This window comes from Haplochromis burtoni, unplaced genomic scaffold (assembly GCF_018398535.1).
Source record: "Haplochromis burtoni strain Fernald_Lab_line unplaced genomic scaffold, NCSU_Asbu1 Contig_32, whole genome shotgun sequence".
In the NCBI taxonomy this organism is placed as follows: domain Eukaryota; kingdom Metazoa; phylum Chordata; class Actinopteri; order Cichliformes; family Cichlidae; genus Haplochromis; species Haplochromis burtoni.
This window is the reverse complement of record NW_024582393.1, coordinates 3,114,860-3,131,475: the sequence shown is the minus strand read 5'-3', so window position 1 is coordinate 3,131,475 and position 16,616 is coordinate 3,114,860. Positions and strand designations below refer to the sequence as shown.

The following is a 16,616-nucleotide window of genomic DNA, read 5'->3' as shown; positions in this document are numbered from 1 at the left end:
TCTTTCAATGAAATTGTGATTATATGATACTCGTGCGAATGTTTTCATGATGCAGCATGTTCTCTGTTTGAATAGACTAGCTTTAGATGTTGACACTGATCCTCATTTTAACCTGTTTTGCCAGTTGGTGGTTCAGCGTTGGTCTGTTACTCCTGGGGATCTGCTTGTCTCTGGCCACATTTTGCATTGTGTACTTGGAGTGGTACAAAGGCATCCAGCACTATGACCAAGAGTACCCTGCCATTCCTCCAATCACCACTGCAGCATTTATCGCTGCATCATGCAGGTAAAACGGGACATATCCTGCGTAATTACAAGTTAACTCCAAAGCATTGTTTTCACACAAAAAATGCAGCCATAGGTTTATATGCCAGCAACATGTATAGCAAAGGCTATAGTACTTTTCTTCTTTAAATGTTTTTGCATAAACAATTTTATATTCTTTTGGGTATATAGTAAGAGATAATGGTAGGCAACTGACTGTCCAGTAAGATTTAAATGTTACTGTGGCATGTACTGTAATCAAAGTGGATCTTAATCTGTAGGGAATGAAAGCTGCTGAAGCTAGCCTCTATTGACTCAAACTGATCTAAAAGTATGTGTGTAATGTTATGAACAGTAAAAAGTGCCTAGCATTTCAGCACAATTTAAAATATGTAATAATTGACTTGTTTAATGGCAGCCATTTTGATAGCAGGTTAAAAACAAATATTGGTATTTAATCAAGGCTATTTGTGAAAGTGGAATGGAGCAGGTTTAGACATTTTCTTGCAGGTGTTTGTGTGTATACTACTGTGCAAAAAAGATGTTGAACCAACCCTCATTTCTTTATAATTTTCTAGGGAAATTGAAAGTAGGGGCAGCAAATTATTTTCTTTATATATTGTCTTGCATATTTGCAATATGCAATGCAGTATATAAGGCAAAAATAGAGTTTGTACAGTTCTCAAAAGCTTGAAAATCTATATCGTGTGTATATATGGTAATATCAATATGGTATAATGAATTTGTATAACCATTTTTATTTTTTAACACTGTCTGAACTCCCTTAGGCAAATCTTCTTACCATTTATTTAAGTAGTCTTCAGGAATAGTTCTCCAGGCTTCTTGAAGGACATTTAAAGCTCTTCTTTGGATGTTGGCTGACTTTTGTTCCATTCTCTGGCAAAATGATCCCACACTGCTTCAATAATGTTGAGATCTGGGCACTGGGGAGGCCAATCTATGACTGACAGTTGGGCTGTGCGATATGATGAATTATATTAGAGGATGATATCGAAACGCTTATTGTTTCATATTTATACTCTATCACAAAACACAGTATTAACTGAAATATTCTTTCATTGGCACCACACAAGAACCAGCCAAAAACAAATTTAGGAGCTCGTTATATGATTTTGTGCACTGGTCAAAACATTCGATTCCAGGTACATAACTCCCAGCCGAAAACACTTCACCACGAGTCGATTTGGCTGTTTTATATCACGAGTGTCGGGTAAGTATTGGAGGAAATCAGCAACGTAGCATACTACGCTGGAACAACAGATATGTGGGTGAGTCGAACAACACACAGAGTTTAATGGTGCACTGCATCCAAAACCGAACACTCTGCAGTCAGTGTCTGCAGAGGTTAGTTTCTTGACAACCATACAGGGACAGTAATGATAGCTGGACGGCTCAGGGAAGCGCTACGGGTCATCTAGTTTGTGTCAATACGCTATGTGGTTAACGCCATGTGAGGGTCATATTTGTTTCACTTTTGATTTAATTTAAATGTAACAAGAAATATTACTTCTGTTTATATAATCAACACATAATCACAAAATCTACAGAAAATGTACTATATTGTGATATGTGTCATTATCGGGATAACAGATGGGTTATATCAGGAGATTTTTGGTCATATCGCACAACACTAACTTGTAATGTTGCACTTTTGGTTTCTCTATCCAGTTAAGTTTTTACTTCATTGGCAGTGTGTTTGGGATCATTGTTATGCTGAAAAATAAAGCTGTCAGTCATCTTTCAGTTCATATTGCATGGTGGATCAAAATCTGCCAGTGTTTTTCTGCATTCATAATTCCATCATTTTCGACACAATTTCCAGCACCATTGGCTGAAATGTAGCCTCAAACCATGCCAGAGCCTCACCGAGTTTTACAAATGGCTGTAGGTACTCATTTTTGTACCTCTTCTGACCATGAAAGTGATGATTTGAACAAGAAATTTGAAATTTGGATTAATTGTTCCATAAGACCTCTTACCACATATTTCATTTCAGTTCATGTCTAATTTGGGATAAATCAGCTTTTTTTTTTTCCTCTCTCTATTTTTCTTCCTTGAGAATGCCTTCCTGACAGCTAGGGCCAGTGAAGGAAGTAGAAATAAATTGTGTGTTTTTTGGGACAGGCTGATTTTGTTTTGTTTATTTCTTTAAGTTGTCTGTTATATGTAGACACAACACTCGGTCATCCCTTGACCTTGGTGCTTTTTTATGCTTCAATGATTCATAGGTCAGTGTTAAGTGGACAAGAAACAACAAAAACAAAATCCTTTGAAAATGGACAGGTACAAGGACTGGACTAATAGTTGAGTGAAAAAGCAGCTAATGTCCAAAGAAAAGCTTTGAAAGGCCTTCAGAGAACCTTGAGAACTATTGATCAAGAGCCCCAAAAAGTTGATTCATCCAAGTGACTTCTTTAGTCTCAGCTGACTGCAGCTTTCGCCATCCTTTTAAACAGTACATTTGCACAATAACTGAAACTAGCACCACTGACGAACAATGGGCATGAGGTCACTTTCTTGATCATTAATATCCAAATTTTCATCACCACTAATCAACAACCATTGATCAAAGCCCATTGATCAGTGGTTGCTATGAGTACCATTCACAGAGAGTTGGGAAACGGCTGCAGTCACAGCATTGTAAGATGGTGAAAGATGCACCCATAGTCCACCTCCTCAATTAAGAGATGGTCTTTCCCTTTTCAAGTAAATGGTCTCCTTGACCCCCTGCTCAAACCAGTGTTCCTCCCTGTCAAGGATCATTGAAAGAGTGGTCACTGGCCTGTAGGTGTGAGTAGACTCCTGGCCTGACTTTTCTGTGTTGTGCCATCCGCTTAGCCAGAGGTTGTTTGGTTTTCCCAATGTATAAATCATGGTTATCCTCCTGGCACTTAACAGCGTACACTATACTGCTCTGTGTTGGGACACCCGATCCTTGGGGTGGACCAATTTGTGACGCAGTGTGTTTCTGGTGTTGGGAGAAAATGCGTCTCAGCTGTTCTGATATTCCTGACACATAAGGGATCACTACGGGGTTTTCCTGAGGAAGCTCTTGTCCTTCTTCTCTCCTGGATCACCTGGAACTTCCTTTAGGTGTCTTCCCAGCTTTGATAAATGTCCAGGGCATTCTCGATATGTTCTTCAGCTTCCCTGGCCGCTGTATCTGTGGGGATGGTGTTCCCACTGTTTTATAGCGTGCTGATGACACCCAGTTTGTGCTCCAGTGGATGATGAGAGTCAAACCTTAAATACTCATCCGTATGCGTTGGTTTACGGTACACATCAACAAATGTCCACCTTCACGAATGTAAATCTTCAAGTCTAAGAAGCCTAGCCTGTCATTTTTCAAATTCTCCCTGGTGAACTTGATGTGTATGGAACGCCAGGACTGACATAATGAATTAATTAAATACACCATTAAATAATTAATTAAATGTGGCAATAATTAATTAAAATTGGAAATATATAATTAAACAAATGTTTAACGCTGCCACTGCAGCTTCTCTAACATTTTCTTGGTTGCCATGCAAAGTAAGTCAAGACAGGTTGATCCTAGATAATCGATTGCTTGTGTGGACTTGGGGCAGCCAGGTATCCCAGAATGCATTTCAAATCTCAGGCAGCAATGGTGGTGGTGTAAAGTTTTAAAATACCCCATTTTTCTGTCACCAACTACACTTTTTTTAATAGTGTTTTAGCCGCGAATGTCATGGCCTAATCTTTACATGTCTGGTCAGGTTGTCAACATAGGACATGTTTTCAGAGATGTCACTAGCTCTGCTAACGGTCAGCTGACAGAGTGCACCGAGCTCACAGCCCCGGTGTTCCATCGTAACTGTATTTTGTTTGTTTGTTTGTTTTTTACATTAACCGGTTTGTTTACATATTCCACTCTCCGTGTTCCACATGTTGCATTTGCAGATTCTCATTTTCACCGAACGATCGTCTCTTTCCGCCTGCTCTTGTGTCTCTGTGCTTCTGTAACATATAGAACGAGCTGACATTTTTCTCACGACACCAGCGATCAGTTCAACAAGCCCTCAGTTTACCTGCATGCATCCCCCTCCTCACCTGTCAGCTGTTTAACACCTGCTGCTAATTCAAGAAACACGTTACCTGGTGATAGTCACAGTTTAGCTGGGCAGTCGTTGTTCGATATAACGCAATGTTGGCGCATTTTTCTGCAAAAGATAAGTAAATACAGTTTTTTTCCAGAGCGCAGAGCTGCTGGAGCTTTTTCCCTACAGAGAACTTTATAGGCGAACCCACTTGATCAGCGGCTGATGTCCAATCACCGGCACAGCTTTGAAATCTCACCTGAGTTTTAGCTCTCAGTGGTTACACACTGGATTTATATAGCTTTAATGCACATAAAAACAGCTGCTTGTTTAAGTGACAATACATGAATGTTTTTTTTTGTTTTTGTTTTTGGCACTAGTAAAGTCAGTTATATCATTATCGCAAATTTTCAAATATATATCGTGACAAATATTTTTGGCCATATCGCCCTACTCTAGCTGGTCGGTGCTGAGATTGGTTCTGGTGCTGAGGTTGGGGTCATCTTGTAATCGCTTACAAACTACCTCCACTGCTTCAGTGACTGGGATGCAAGTGAAGAGAGATGTAACATCGTACGAGACCATGGTTTCATCTGCCTACATAATGACATCTCTCAACAAAATCCAAGGTGTTCTTGATGTGGTGTTTAGAGGTGCCTACTAACGGGTTGAGGATCGAATCCAGAACCGAGATGTTATAGGTGACTGAGTTGATCATAAAGACAATTGGTCTTAAAGGTACACCCTGTTTATGCATCTTTAGCAAACCACATGGACTTGGTGTAGCTTCCCCTGGGTATATCCTGTGGTATGAGGTCTGGTCAATGGCATTGTCTTGTTCTAACTACTTCAGACACCATCTTCCTGTAACCACGTCCTGGGTCTCGTTTCAGGGGCTCATAAGTATTTTTGTCACTGTGGCAAAATGTTCTCATGATAGTCTTTCTGGCTTAGCAAAACTGTGCACCTACCTTTGTCTGCCGGAAGAATGATATTGTTTTCGTCATTACTAAGGGATGTGAGTGCTTTGCTCTCCTCCATGCTCCTCAAAGCTTTGCATTGTTTAGACAGGCTGAAACCTTTGTCCGCAGTTGCTCTGCTTCCACATCTTCAATGTTGTTGTTTCAAATTGCTGTTTCTATGGCTGTGATCGGTTCCACTAGCCATATTTGTGTCGGTATCACAGCAAAGCTCTACCCTTTCGCAAGGATGTTTTTCTCTGCTTGGGTGAGTTGTCTGTCAGACAGATTTTTCACCCACTTGTCCAGTTGTATTTTCACTCATTATGCAAATGTACCGTTTAAAAGGTTGGGGAAAGCTGCAGTCAGCTGAGACTGAAGAAGTCCTTTGGATGAGTGACAAATCATTTCTCCCACTGAAAACACCACGTCCAGATGAACAGAATCAACTTTTTGGGATTTCCTTACCTCTATGATTGAGCATGCATAAAGATGTTGCTCTGGAGCATTTTTAAACCGTGTTGCTTCCTTAGGAAAAAACAGAAAGAAATGTGATTCAATAGGAAAAAAAGAGGTGATTCAATACTTTGCCACAATGCATACAGCACAGTATTTATTTAGTAGTTTTTTGTTTGTTTGTGAGTGCAAAAATTTTTTTAAAGATCATAATACTTTATTTATCCCATACTTCTTTATTCTCAAAAGATGATGATGATGATGATTATTATTATTATTATTATTATTATTATTATTATTATTATTATTATTATTATTATTATTAAAAACAGATATATTGCATTATAGCAACTGATAGCATGTGGTGTTTAAAACCTAAAATAAAATGCCTGTATATAATGAAGGGGCAGAGGAGCTGAATCTGATAGAGAAACAGCTCTGTTGCCTGTCCTCTCACATCTTTTTGTAACAGGGAGCATCTGTATTCAACTAATATTTTACAAATGATCAATACTCAAACATTTCTCAATTATTTGTCTTGCAGCTTTAACATTGCATTATGGCCAGTGTGGTCCTTCTTCACTCCACTCATCCTCTTCACACAGTTCATGGGTGTGGTCATGTTCATCTCTTTGCTTGGATGAATAGGAAAGGTGGGACAGTGTTCTTAGTTTTTTTTGTTTGTTTGTTTTTTAAATAACTATACTGTGGACATTTTAATTTTCACAGAGTGTCTTTTTTTAATCAATCTGTTGACATTGTATTGTCTTTTGGACACATCTTCAAAGTGGCAAAGAGTTTTAAGCACTAAAGTAAAGAGAGACTGCACTTTCCAGCGCATTCTGTTAATTGAAATTGTTGGCAGTAAAGGTTAAATTATCTTAACTATTTTGTTGTTGGATATGTCACCAAAAAATACATCTTTCATTGAAACTTAATGCTTTATATAGCACAGTGTTTTCCAACTACTGTGCTGCGGCACATAGGTGTGCCGTGGAAGATGATCTGATTCCATCTGATTAGTACTCTAAGCCAGCGGTCCCCAACCCCCGGGCCTTGGACCGGTACCGGTCCGAGAGTCGTTTGGTACCGGGCCGCGAAACTTGAGGCTCAGGTGTGAAATGTATAGTTTTCAGGGTTTTTATCGGTTTTCAGCGTTATTTTGTTATCGTTTTTATCGTTAACTCGGTTTTCCTGAGTCTTTTCACGTGTGTTATGAATAAATCTTCTTTTTTTCGGTACCTTTCAAAGCTAGTTTTATTTTGTTGTATTTATCCGCGACACCTTAAAGGCCGGTCCTTGAAAATATTGTCGGGCATAAACCAGTCCATGGCGCAAAAAAGGTTGGGGACCGCTGCTCTAAGCAATCAGCGGGCAGAACAATTATATTTTCTTCCACTAGAGGGCAGTACAACTACCTGCTGTAATTAAATGGGTTGCTAACTGCCAGTAAAACAGAAGAAAACCAAGAAGAAATTACATAATAGTCATGCTGTGAGAATAGCAATCGATAAATATCTGAAAAGAAAAGTAGTCGATCTGACCTGGGTCCTAGAGAAAATTCCAACCCAGATGAAGGCCCTAGTATGTGTGATTTTTCTAAAATGAAATATGTGCCGTGGCTCCAAAAGGTTGGGAAACACTGATATAGCAAATAATGGATTTTTATGTAGTGGCTGTCCAAGATGAAATTATGCAAGTTCTAAATGTAGAACCTTCTAGGAAAAAATAAATTACATGTACAGCAGAAATTGTTTAGTAAGTTTCTTTCAGGTAAGTACACTGAGTGTGCAGTGATGGCATAATCGCTATTTAAATTCCTTCTGTTTTATCACTTTATCTTTCATTTGTTAAGTCTCACTTGGCCTACGTGTATACACTTACCAGCCCTCTTTTTTTTAGCTTGAACCATTTTTACCACATGAAAAGCAATAGTGTACTGAATTTCATTCAGACCTGCCACGCTGTACCTTTTCAATTCAAAATCTTTCCCATGTTTGATTTACTCTACATACATGCTTTGACACCATTGTCAAGACAAAGCACCATACACTGAGTGATAGGTTTTTTTTGTTTGTTTGTTTTTTAATAGAACTGCTCTCGATGCGTCCAATATCATTTTTGCTTTTTTGTGGTTACAGTCTTTCTTTTCACTTGTCTGAGGAATCTTTGAGTCTTGAAATGCATTACATAAAATAGCAGCATTAGCTAAGTCCCAAAACAAGCTAGAGGTACATGAAATGTCTAGCAGGTAAGGAGCCTGAGCTAGTGAGTGAAGTTGATCCATAGTTTGATGGGACTGGAGTAACTTTGATGCATATTTTGGGCAGTGCAACCAGTTTAATGTGGATGGGATGGAATAGACTGGATATTTTATTATTATTTTGACTGGTAAAACACAAGGGAGCAAGGTTTTGGAGGTAATTAAATTTAATACTTGGTCGCAGGGCTCTTGAGGTGGATACGATTTACCCTAAATGTCTGTAAGTTATGTAGCTGTCTTGGATGATGCATGATAATGCCACATAGAATTTGTGGATTGTGGCTATGACGCAACTGGGAGGAGAATTGGCACCTCAAGTTCTGATTCTTAGCCACAAGCAGGTTGCGTGCCTGCTCTAGCTTTGGAACGAGTTGCTGCTCCAAATAGAGATGTTCAAGTATCTCAGGGTCTTGTACATGAGTGAAGATGGAGTGGAATGGGAAACTGGCAGATGGATCAGTATCATCAGTTGATCTCCATTCCTGTCCTCAGCTGAGGTCACAAGTCCTGGGTTGTAAACCAAAGAATGATTATGTGAAAAAGTGTCAGAAAGATGTGTGAACTGCCAGCATTATAATCAATCAATTGTTACTTATTTTTGAAATAGTCAAGTTGTCATTTTTTTCTCCTTTCCTTTAATGAACTTGGAAATTAGTTGATATAAACTCATTTTATACTCAAACAGATGTTCGGCTTAATTTAGTTGATTAGACCTCTACTAGGTTTTACTTGAATGACATCTCTCTGTGGCATATAGGACAGTGTAATAGTTGAAACCCACAAAATAAAATCTCCTCCCATGTTCTTGGCATGATAAATTAAATGTCAGGTACTTTTTTCCCCTGTAGCTTAAAGAAAACAAAAGCATGATTCATTGTCCCCTTGCTGACCCTGTACATGTACAGAAGCATTGTTGTTGAACCAGTTGTCTCTTAAGGTTATTCTTTTTGTTTGTAATGGACGTATTTGAGAGCAGCTATTTTGATATGAGCAGGGTGAACACAGGTGTTACTAATGACATGAATTAAGCTTGCGTGCCTACATCCACATGGACAATTTTTCCCCAAGTACATTTTGAACTATATCTCAGTGAACCCCCCCCAAATTAAAAAAAAAATTAAAAATAAATCACTCCCTTTTTAAAAAAAAAAAAAACCCAAACAAATTCCAGCCTTTATTTGTATGTAAATACACAAAGCTGTTTCAGTACACAAGCCTTCATCAGAGAATAAAAGTCCATGAACACAGAATCGTTTCTAGTGGTATGCCCCCAGTAGGGCGGTCCAGATATGGTGTTACACAAGTCGCAAGCTACCACCTTATGGTGAATGGAATATTCCACCAGTGAATGTTGTTGTTGTTTTCTTTTTCTTAAACCTATTGTTCAGTGGGAATGGTACACTGGTGATATGGTGATAAACTTTTCATATCTTTTTAAATAACCTCAATTACAATATAAACTGTCTTTGGAGTATAGCCAGGTGAGAATATATTTATTGGGCTGCAAAATCATTAAAGATCACAAAGTGACATACATGTGTTACCAATAGAGAGTTCTAGTACATGCCAACTGCTTTCATCTGAAGTGGCTTACAAAAATTTTCCCTTTTGGTAAATTTCAATGAGTCAGAAGACGATGACCAGTAAAGGGGATTTGAAATGAAATCTGAGGAAATGGTGTCACATTTTCAGGAATACGGATATAAAAACACTACCCTGCAGAAATCGTAAACTATAGCCTTGGACAGGTGAATGTTACTACACAGTAATGCTCGGAAACCAACAGAAGATAATTACTATTTGTCTCTACATGTATTACAGAGGTGTGTGTGTGTGTGTGTGGGGGGGTGTGTGTGTGTGTGTGTGTGTGTGTGTGTGTGTGTGTGTGTGTGTGTGTGTGTGTGGGGGGGGGGGGGAACCCCAAATAATTTGTAGGAATTAGAGTATTATTGAGAGTGAGTGATGATCTAATGAGTCAAATCTTCCCTGAACCACCCTTAGTTTCAGAAGATCTTAGATTCTGTGTCACAATCCGGTAGGTGAAAGAGATCCAAAGAGAGTTTTTCAGAGAGTCCGTTTTCATGGATTCAAAAGACAAAAATGCATAGAGAAAGCCACACTTACCAAAATACCTGTGTAGATGTAGCCTAAAACAAGGTGAACAAGTTTGGATATTTGCTTTTTTTTTCACTTGTCATATGTTCTCAGATTCTTTCTCATCATGTTAAATATTGTATTTCTGTATGCAACTAATATTTTTTTAAAAAAATATTCACTATTCAAACATTTCTCTATACTTGTCTTGCAGCTTTACCATTGAGTTATGGCCAGTGTGGTCCTCCTTTACTCCACTCATTTGATTCACACAGTTCATCGGTGTAATTATATTCATCTCGCAATCTTTGGGTTGCTGTTTTTTGTTTTGTTTTGGGCTTTTTTTTTTTTTTGACTGCTATAAAGATTTTAATTTTCATTGTCTTTTATCAAACAACTGAGATTGTATTGTTTCTGTTTTAAAGATGCTAAAGGTAGTACTAAAGGTACTAAAACAAAAAAAAGCTGCACAGTGCATTATGTATAGTAAAATGATTGTAAATAAAGATTAAAACCATTCAACTGTCTTGTTTGTTGTCCAGCCTAATCAACTCCAATTCACTACAGTGTTGAGTTTTGTTTGTGGGTTGTTGTTGTTGTTTGTGTGTGTGTGTTTTTTTTTTTTTTAAGAATTTCTTTATTTTCTTTATTTACCTTCAGACGTTTTTCTTTGGAGACTTGCTAGGTTTTCATTTAAATTAGTCCAGTCCTTGTACCTAACAGTTTTTAGGGAAGTGTTGTTGTTTTTTTGGTTCATTAAGCTACTTTGCACTGACCGGTGAGTCATTCGACTATTAAAAAAAAAAAAAAAGAGCATCTAACTCAAGGGAGTCTTGTGTCTAGTGACGCTGGCCGTCTTGCTAAAGAAAAATGTAACAAATTATATATCTATGCGCTTTGTTGCCAGCAGCCTGGCACAATATGGAAGTAATTAAACCCAATTTCTTTTGTTAAATCTATGAAAGATGTCAAAAATAACAGCTTGACAGGCATGAAATAGTGTTTTTGCACGTGAGATATTTCTAGAGATATTGGCTGAAGTCTGTGTGCAATGTGTCCTTAAAATTTTTCAGAAGCTGGGGAAGAGGAGGACAAGACAAATCATCTCATGCGCCACAATGCTGACATGTTAGCTGAGCAAAATTACATTAAATTGGCTCCACTGTAGGCTCCACCTACTTAGCTTGACAAAGTTGCATTTTATTTTTAACATTCCACTACTGATTAGTTACCAAAAAGTTGCAAATGCTTTCCTACTGCTTGAGGGTGTTGCACACTCACAACCACTCCTTATTGCAAGACAATTGTACAGGTCACTTGACAGGAGGCAACCTTTTACTGTCTGACATGGATTGACTGAAATGACTGATTGTCCAAGGTTTGCAAATAATTGCTGTCTAGTTTATAAATGCAGATTGAATCAGACAGCAACAGATAACAACATGTTGTCAATCTTTGCCATTGAATACAACTCCAGGGGACTCGGCTCACTACCAAATGGTTGTATTCTGGTTATATTCCTATGGAACAGGAAGTTGCAAACTTAAAGTGTAATAAACCTAGCACAAAAGGTAAGGACAGGTGTGTTTGGTCTATTCTTTGGTTTAACAATGCTTCTTGGCAATAAATCTTATACTACTGGAAAGCCTGTTTATTTCCCTTGTAAGGAAATTGTATTTATGTCTTGAGCAGCAGAGTTGAGTATGTGTTATGCCCATGAAAAACTTGCCATTTCTTCTCTTATTCTGCTATTGACTCGTTTGTCAACACCTGGAGTCGGCACCTGTCAAGAAGAGGCTTTGAAGTGGGCGCCCAAAGAAGACGACACCACAATCGTTTCCTCACTCAGCCTTCCATATGCTACTGAAATTTTGTTAAATGAATAAATTGTTTAATTGCCAGTATGTCTTGTTTCTTCAGACTTCGATCATCCATTTCAATAAACAACACCTAACAGGAGTCAATAGCAGAGCAAGCTGTTTGGCAGGGAAGATTTGGCAAGTTTTCAATGGATCCTTCCACATACTGAATGCTGCTGCTCAAACCACAAATGCATTTTCGTTAGAAATGTGGCACCATTTAAGGGAAAACAAACAGGCCTTCCAAAAATATGAGATTCAGTGGCAAGAAGCATTTTTACAACAAAGGCACAAACCAGCGTGGACATGCCAGCAACAGCTATACTGATTGGGCATAGCATTATGACCACCTGCCTAATATTGTGTTGGCCTGCCTTTTACTGCCAAAGAGCCTTGACCTGCTGGGACATGTGCTCCAATACACCCCTGAAGACGTGCTATGGTATCTGATACCAAGGTGTTAGATGGATTGGAATTTTTTCTCCACCATATCCCACACATGCTCAATTGGACTGAGTTGTCAAAGTCAGCGTTGCACTCCTCCAAACATTTCTGAACCATTTTTGCTTTATGGCAGAGTACATTGTCTTTAGCCACAGCTATCGGGGAATAGTGTTTCCATGAAAGGGTGTTCAACAGTTCTTAGATAGATGGTGCATGTCAAAGTAACATCCCGATGGATGGCTAACCCCATGCTTCCAAACTCAACACTGCTCAAACCATGACGCTTCTGCTACACTACATCTTGGTCCCAGGTATTCCCCAGATAAGTAACACACACACACGGCCATCCATACGATGTAAAAGAAAACATGATTCATCAGACCAGGCCACCACCTTCCACTTCTCCATGGTTCAGTTCTGATGCTCACGTGCCATTGTTTGCCTTTTCGGCAGTGGACAAGGGTCAACAATGGGCACTCAACTGGACTGTGGCTATGCAGCCCCATACACAACAAAGTGTGTATTTGACAAATTGCTATCAGAACCAGCATTAACTACTTCTGGCAATTTGAGCAATAGTAGCTCTTCTGTTGGATCAGAAAACAGAGGCCAGCCTTTGATCTGTACACACATCAGTGACTCTTGGCTGTCCATTACCCTGTCTCTGGTTCACTGCTGTACAATTTGACCCTTGTCAAACTAGGTCAAATCCTTATCCTTGCCCATTTTTCCTGCTTCAAACACATAAAACTTTGAGGACAAAATGTCCACTTAGTCCCTAATATAGTCCAACCACTAATATGGGCACGATGTAGAAATAATCAGTGTTCACCTGCCAGTGGTCATAATCTTATGCCTGGTTGGTGTATGTGATTTTCTATAATTTATCACGGTTTATTGCTGCCAACTTGACTCCGTTCAGTCACAGATTGATATAAATGGCCTGTATTTGTATAACGCTTTATTTAGTCCCTAAGGACCCCAAAGCGCTTTACACATTCAGTCATCCACCCATTCACACACACATTCACACACTGGTGAAGGCAAGCTACATTGTAGCCACAGCTGTCCTGGGGCGCACTGACAGAGGCGAGGCTGCTGGAAATTGGTGCCACCGGGCCCTCTGACCACCACCAGTAGGCAACGGGGGAAGTGTCTTGCCCAAGGACACAATGACCGAGACTGTTGGAGCCGGGGCTCAAACCGGCAACTTTCCGATTACAAGACGAGCTGCCAACTCTTGAGCCACGATCGCCCCATATAGACTAATAGTACCCTGACTCTGTCATATGACAGCATTTATGGTAAGTTTTAATGATATTGTTGATATGTCTGACAATCAAATTTTTTAGCAAAAATAGCTAAAGTTATATAACTTTATTTTATTGGAAATGGATAATGGCAAAGTTTAACTTTGAGGATGTAATGTGCAGTTGAAAAAAGGTGATAAATTGGAATTTATATTACTCAGCATCTTGAAATCCGAGCTGCTCGACGAAGCCTGACGCCCACTTTCAGCTAATTTAGAAATTGCATCTTATACACGTTTGTCACAGAGATGAGAGGGGCATTTTTAGCTGGGTTAAACTGCTCGTTCCTTGTGATATTCCACATTAGCACTTTGTTGTTCACTGTCTGTATCTCGACTCTTATGCTTTGATTTTTGACTTTCCTTTTTTCATTTACCAATTTCAAATCCTGCATACTGAACACAGGCAGCTTTTGTTCAGATTTCAGATATATAATCCAAATTCATTCTTTCTTAAGCTGAAGGCAAACCTTTGACATGACATAGTAATAATTAAGGAGCTGAGCCATTACTTTTAAATAAATGTATAAAATTTATTAAAGCTTCGTCAGAATTCTGAACCTTAGTAACAAATCATTTCACCAAAATGATGAATTGTATACGCAATAAACCAACATGGCCCTTGCATCACAAGATGTTAAAATGATAACTAAACAGATATCAATGCATCTAAGCAAAACTGTACTGAAAGCATTATGACGAATGACTGGCAAGAAATCTTTGGTAACATCTGCAATGCAAAAAAAAAGAAAAAGCTGACAGTAGCTGACACGCACAAGACACCTTGTTATGTAAATACAGTTTCAGTCAGTGAAAACATCTCAAGCCATCATACAATGCAAATAATCCCTTTTACTGACAGGTCATTTGTTTTTGCAGTTGTGCGCTAAAAAAATGACCTTTTCAAAATAGGAGTCACACTAGTGCTTGTTAAACAGTCAGAAGGGTTTGAGTAAATTCTTCCTTCTGATAACCAGTTTATGAAATACTATTTCGTGTATTTTTTCTTTAAAGTACAACAATCAGGTCTGACAGTGTGAGTACAAGAAAATAATTATTAGAATACAATGTGTTAAATTTGCTCAGATGAGAGGGTCCAGCAGTAGATCAGAGGAATAGGGAAGGATTTGTCTGTGTTTCAGTTGGTTTAGCTATAGGCCTGAGAGAGTGTGTAATTGTTTAGAGAGAAAGGAATTTATGGACACTGGGGGTTTGCCTGTCATAAAAGGAGACAGGAAGCTACAGTTGGGGGTTGCTGATGCTGATGCTTGTACCTTTAATAAAAGTTCATAATTGCCATAACTTGGAAGTAGGTTTGCAGGAGACTCTCCACCTTATCTGCAAATGTAAGACAACAAGAGGGCAATGGCCCAGTAGATGCACAGTGGGGGTCCCAGTGTTTGTAATATGCTAACTGTGTTTTGTATGTTGTCTAAAGGAATTTGGTGTAGACTGGGTGAGGAGATTACTGTTGTGACCGGCAGGAAGCCACAGATACAGAGACACACACACAGTGCTTTAACTGTTACGCACCCACACCTACATGCACACTCACTCACGTGCACTTACATAGAGACATGGGTATGCGCACACACAGGCACTTACGTGCTCGTGCATACACACACAGACACAGAGTTTGCAGCACACCGTGGGGGTTTTATGATGGGGTCGCTTCTATAAAGCTGACTGTAACAAACAAAGGAGTGGAAGATCTGCAGAGGGACACCGGCCTTGCACATCTCCCCTTCTAGAAGATGCATGCTTAACTGAAGATGAATAAAGGTTTTGTGAAATGACTACTGAGTCCTGTGCCGTCTCTGGATGCCTCGAGGAATAAAAAACAAGCACCGGGTGAAACTGGTTTCGTAACAGTTTTGGTGCCGAAAACCTGGGATTTGCTCGAGGCCCAGAGAGGATGAATTGGCAGAGCTGAGATCGTGAAACAAGGCGAACAGAGAGCTAGCTCACATGTTTAAAAGGTAAGCACGACCTGTTTATTTTTGAAGCGTGCATATTGAATAAAGCCTAAATTATCTGTTCGCTAAGTTGAGCGTATCCCAGTGTAAATTCACTCAGTAGGTAAAAGAAGCGGTGTTTGATCCATCTTAGTTATTAGTTAATAGAAGCGGTGTTTCATCCGCGGCCGTGTGTGATCTGTCTTAGTTATTAGGAAAAAGTGGCGGTGTTGTGATCCGCCCCCATGCGTTAAAGCAGGAGACGTGTGTTACTATTTAGTTAGAAAGTGGGGTTTAAGGCCTCGTCACCGGCTGAGGGCCGTGTGTGTTCCGGGCTTGACAGCCCCACTCCCTCTCGGACGCGAGGGTGAGACCTGTGGGACAGGAGGTCCAGGGTGGTAACCTGGGGATTCGGAACTCCTAAGTAACTAACTTGGGCTAGAAGTCCCTGTCACAGTCTAAAGTCTGCATAAAAGCAGGATCGGTTGCTTTCGCCGGTTAGATTCCGAGCTGAGTTGAACCAGTGCCTGATGCAGAAAGAGGACTGTGTAGTGTGTGTGAAAGCGCCGTTAGAGTCTGTGTCTCGTCTGAAGTATGGGAGTCAATTAAAGTAACAAAAAAGAATTTGTGTCTAAAAGTGTCTGTTTGTGGTGTGTAGAAATTGCGGCAAGAGGCCATGTCACGAAATGTTGCAAACTGTGAAGTCAATTGGGGGGTTTAATTTGGTTTTATTTTGGGGAAGAGAGAAACCGCGGCATCGAGTCCGTGGCGCAGTTTGAATAATTCGTGAGGCAAACGTGGCGCGATCTGAAGATCGTGAGCCTAATTGTCCTACAGTGGAGCAAAAAAGTATTTAGTCAGCCACCGATTGTGCAAGTTCCCCCACTTAAAATGATGACAGAGGTCAGTAATTTGCACCAGAGGTACACTTCAA

At 39.5% G+C, this 16,616-nt stretch overlaps 1 protein-coding gene across 1 annotated transcript in view; it reads left to right on the top strand.

Moving 5' to 3' along the window:
• Window positions 1–10,632, top strand: part of tmem128 (transmembrane protein 128) — a 13,017-nt gene extending 2,385 nt beyond the window's left edge. Inside the window, exons 3-5 of the mRNA XM_005918705.2 lie at window positions 125–286; window positions 6,303–6,411; window positions 10,330–10,632. Of these exons, the coding sequence (XP_005918767.1) occupies window positions 125–286; window positions 6,303–6,402 (262 nt within the window). The 3' untranslated portion in view covers window positions 6,403–6,411; window positions 10,330–10,632. The remainder of the gene's footprint in view (window positions 1–124; window positions 287–6,302; window positions 6,412–10,329) is intronic.
• Window positions 10,633–16,616: the final 5,984 nt, after the last annotated feature.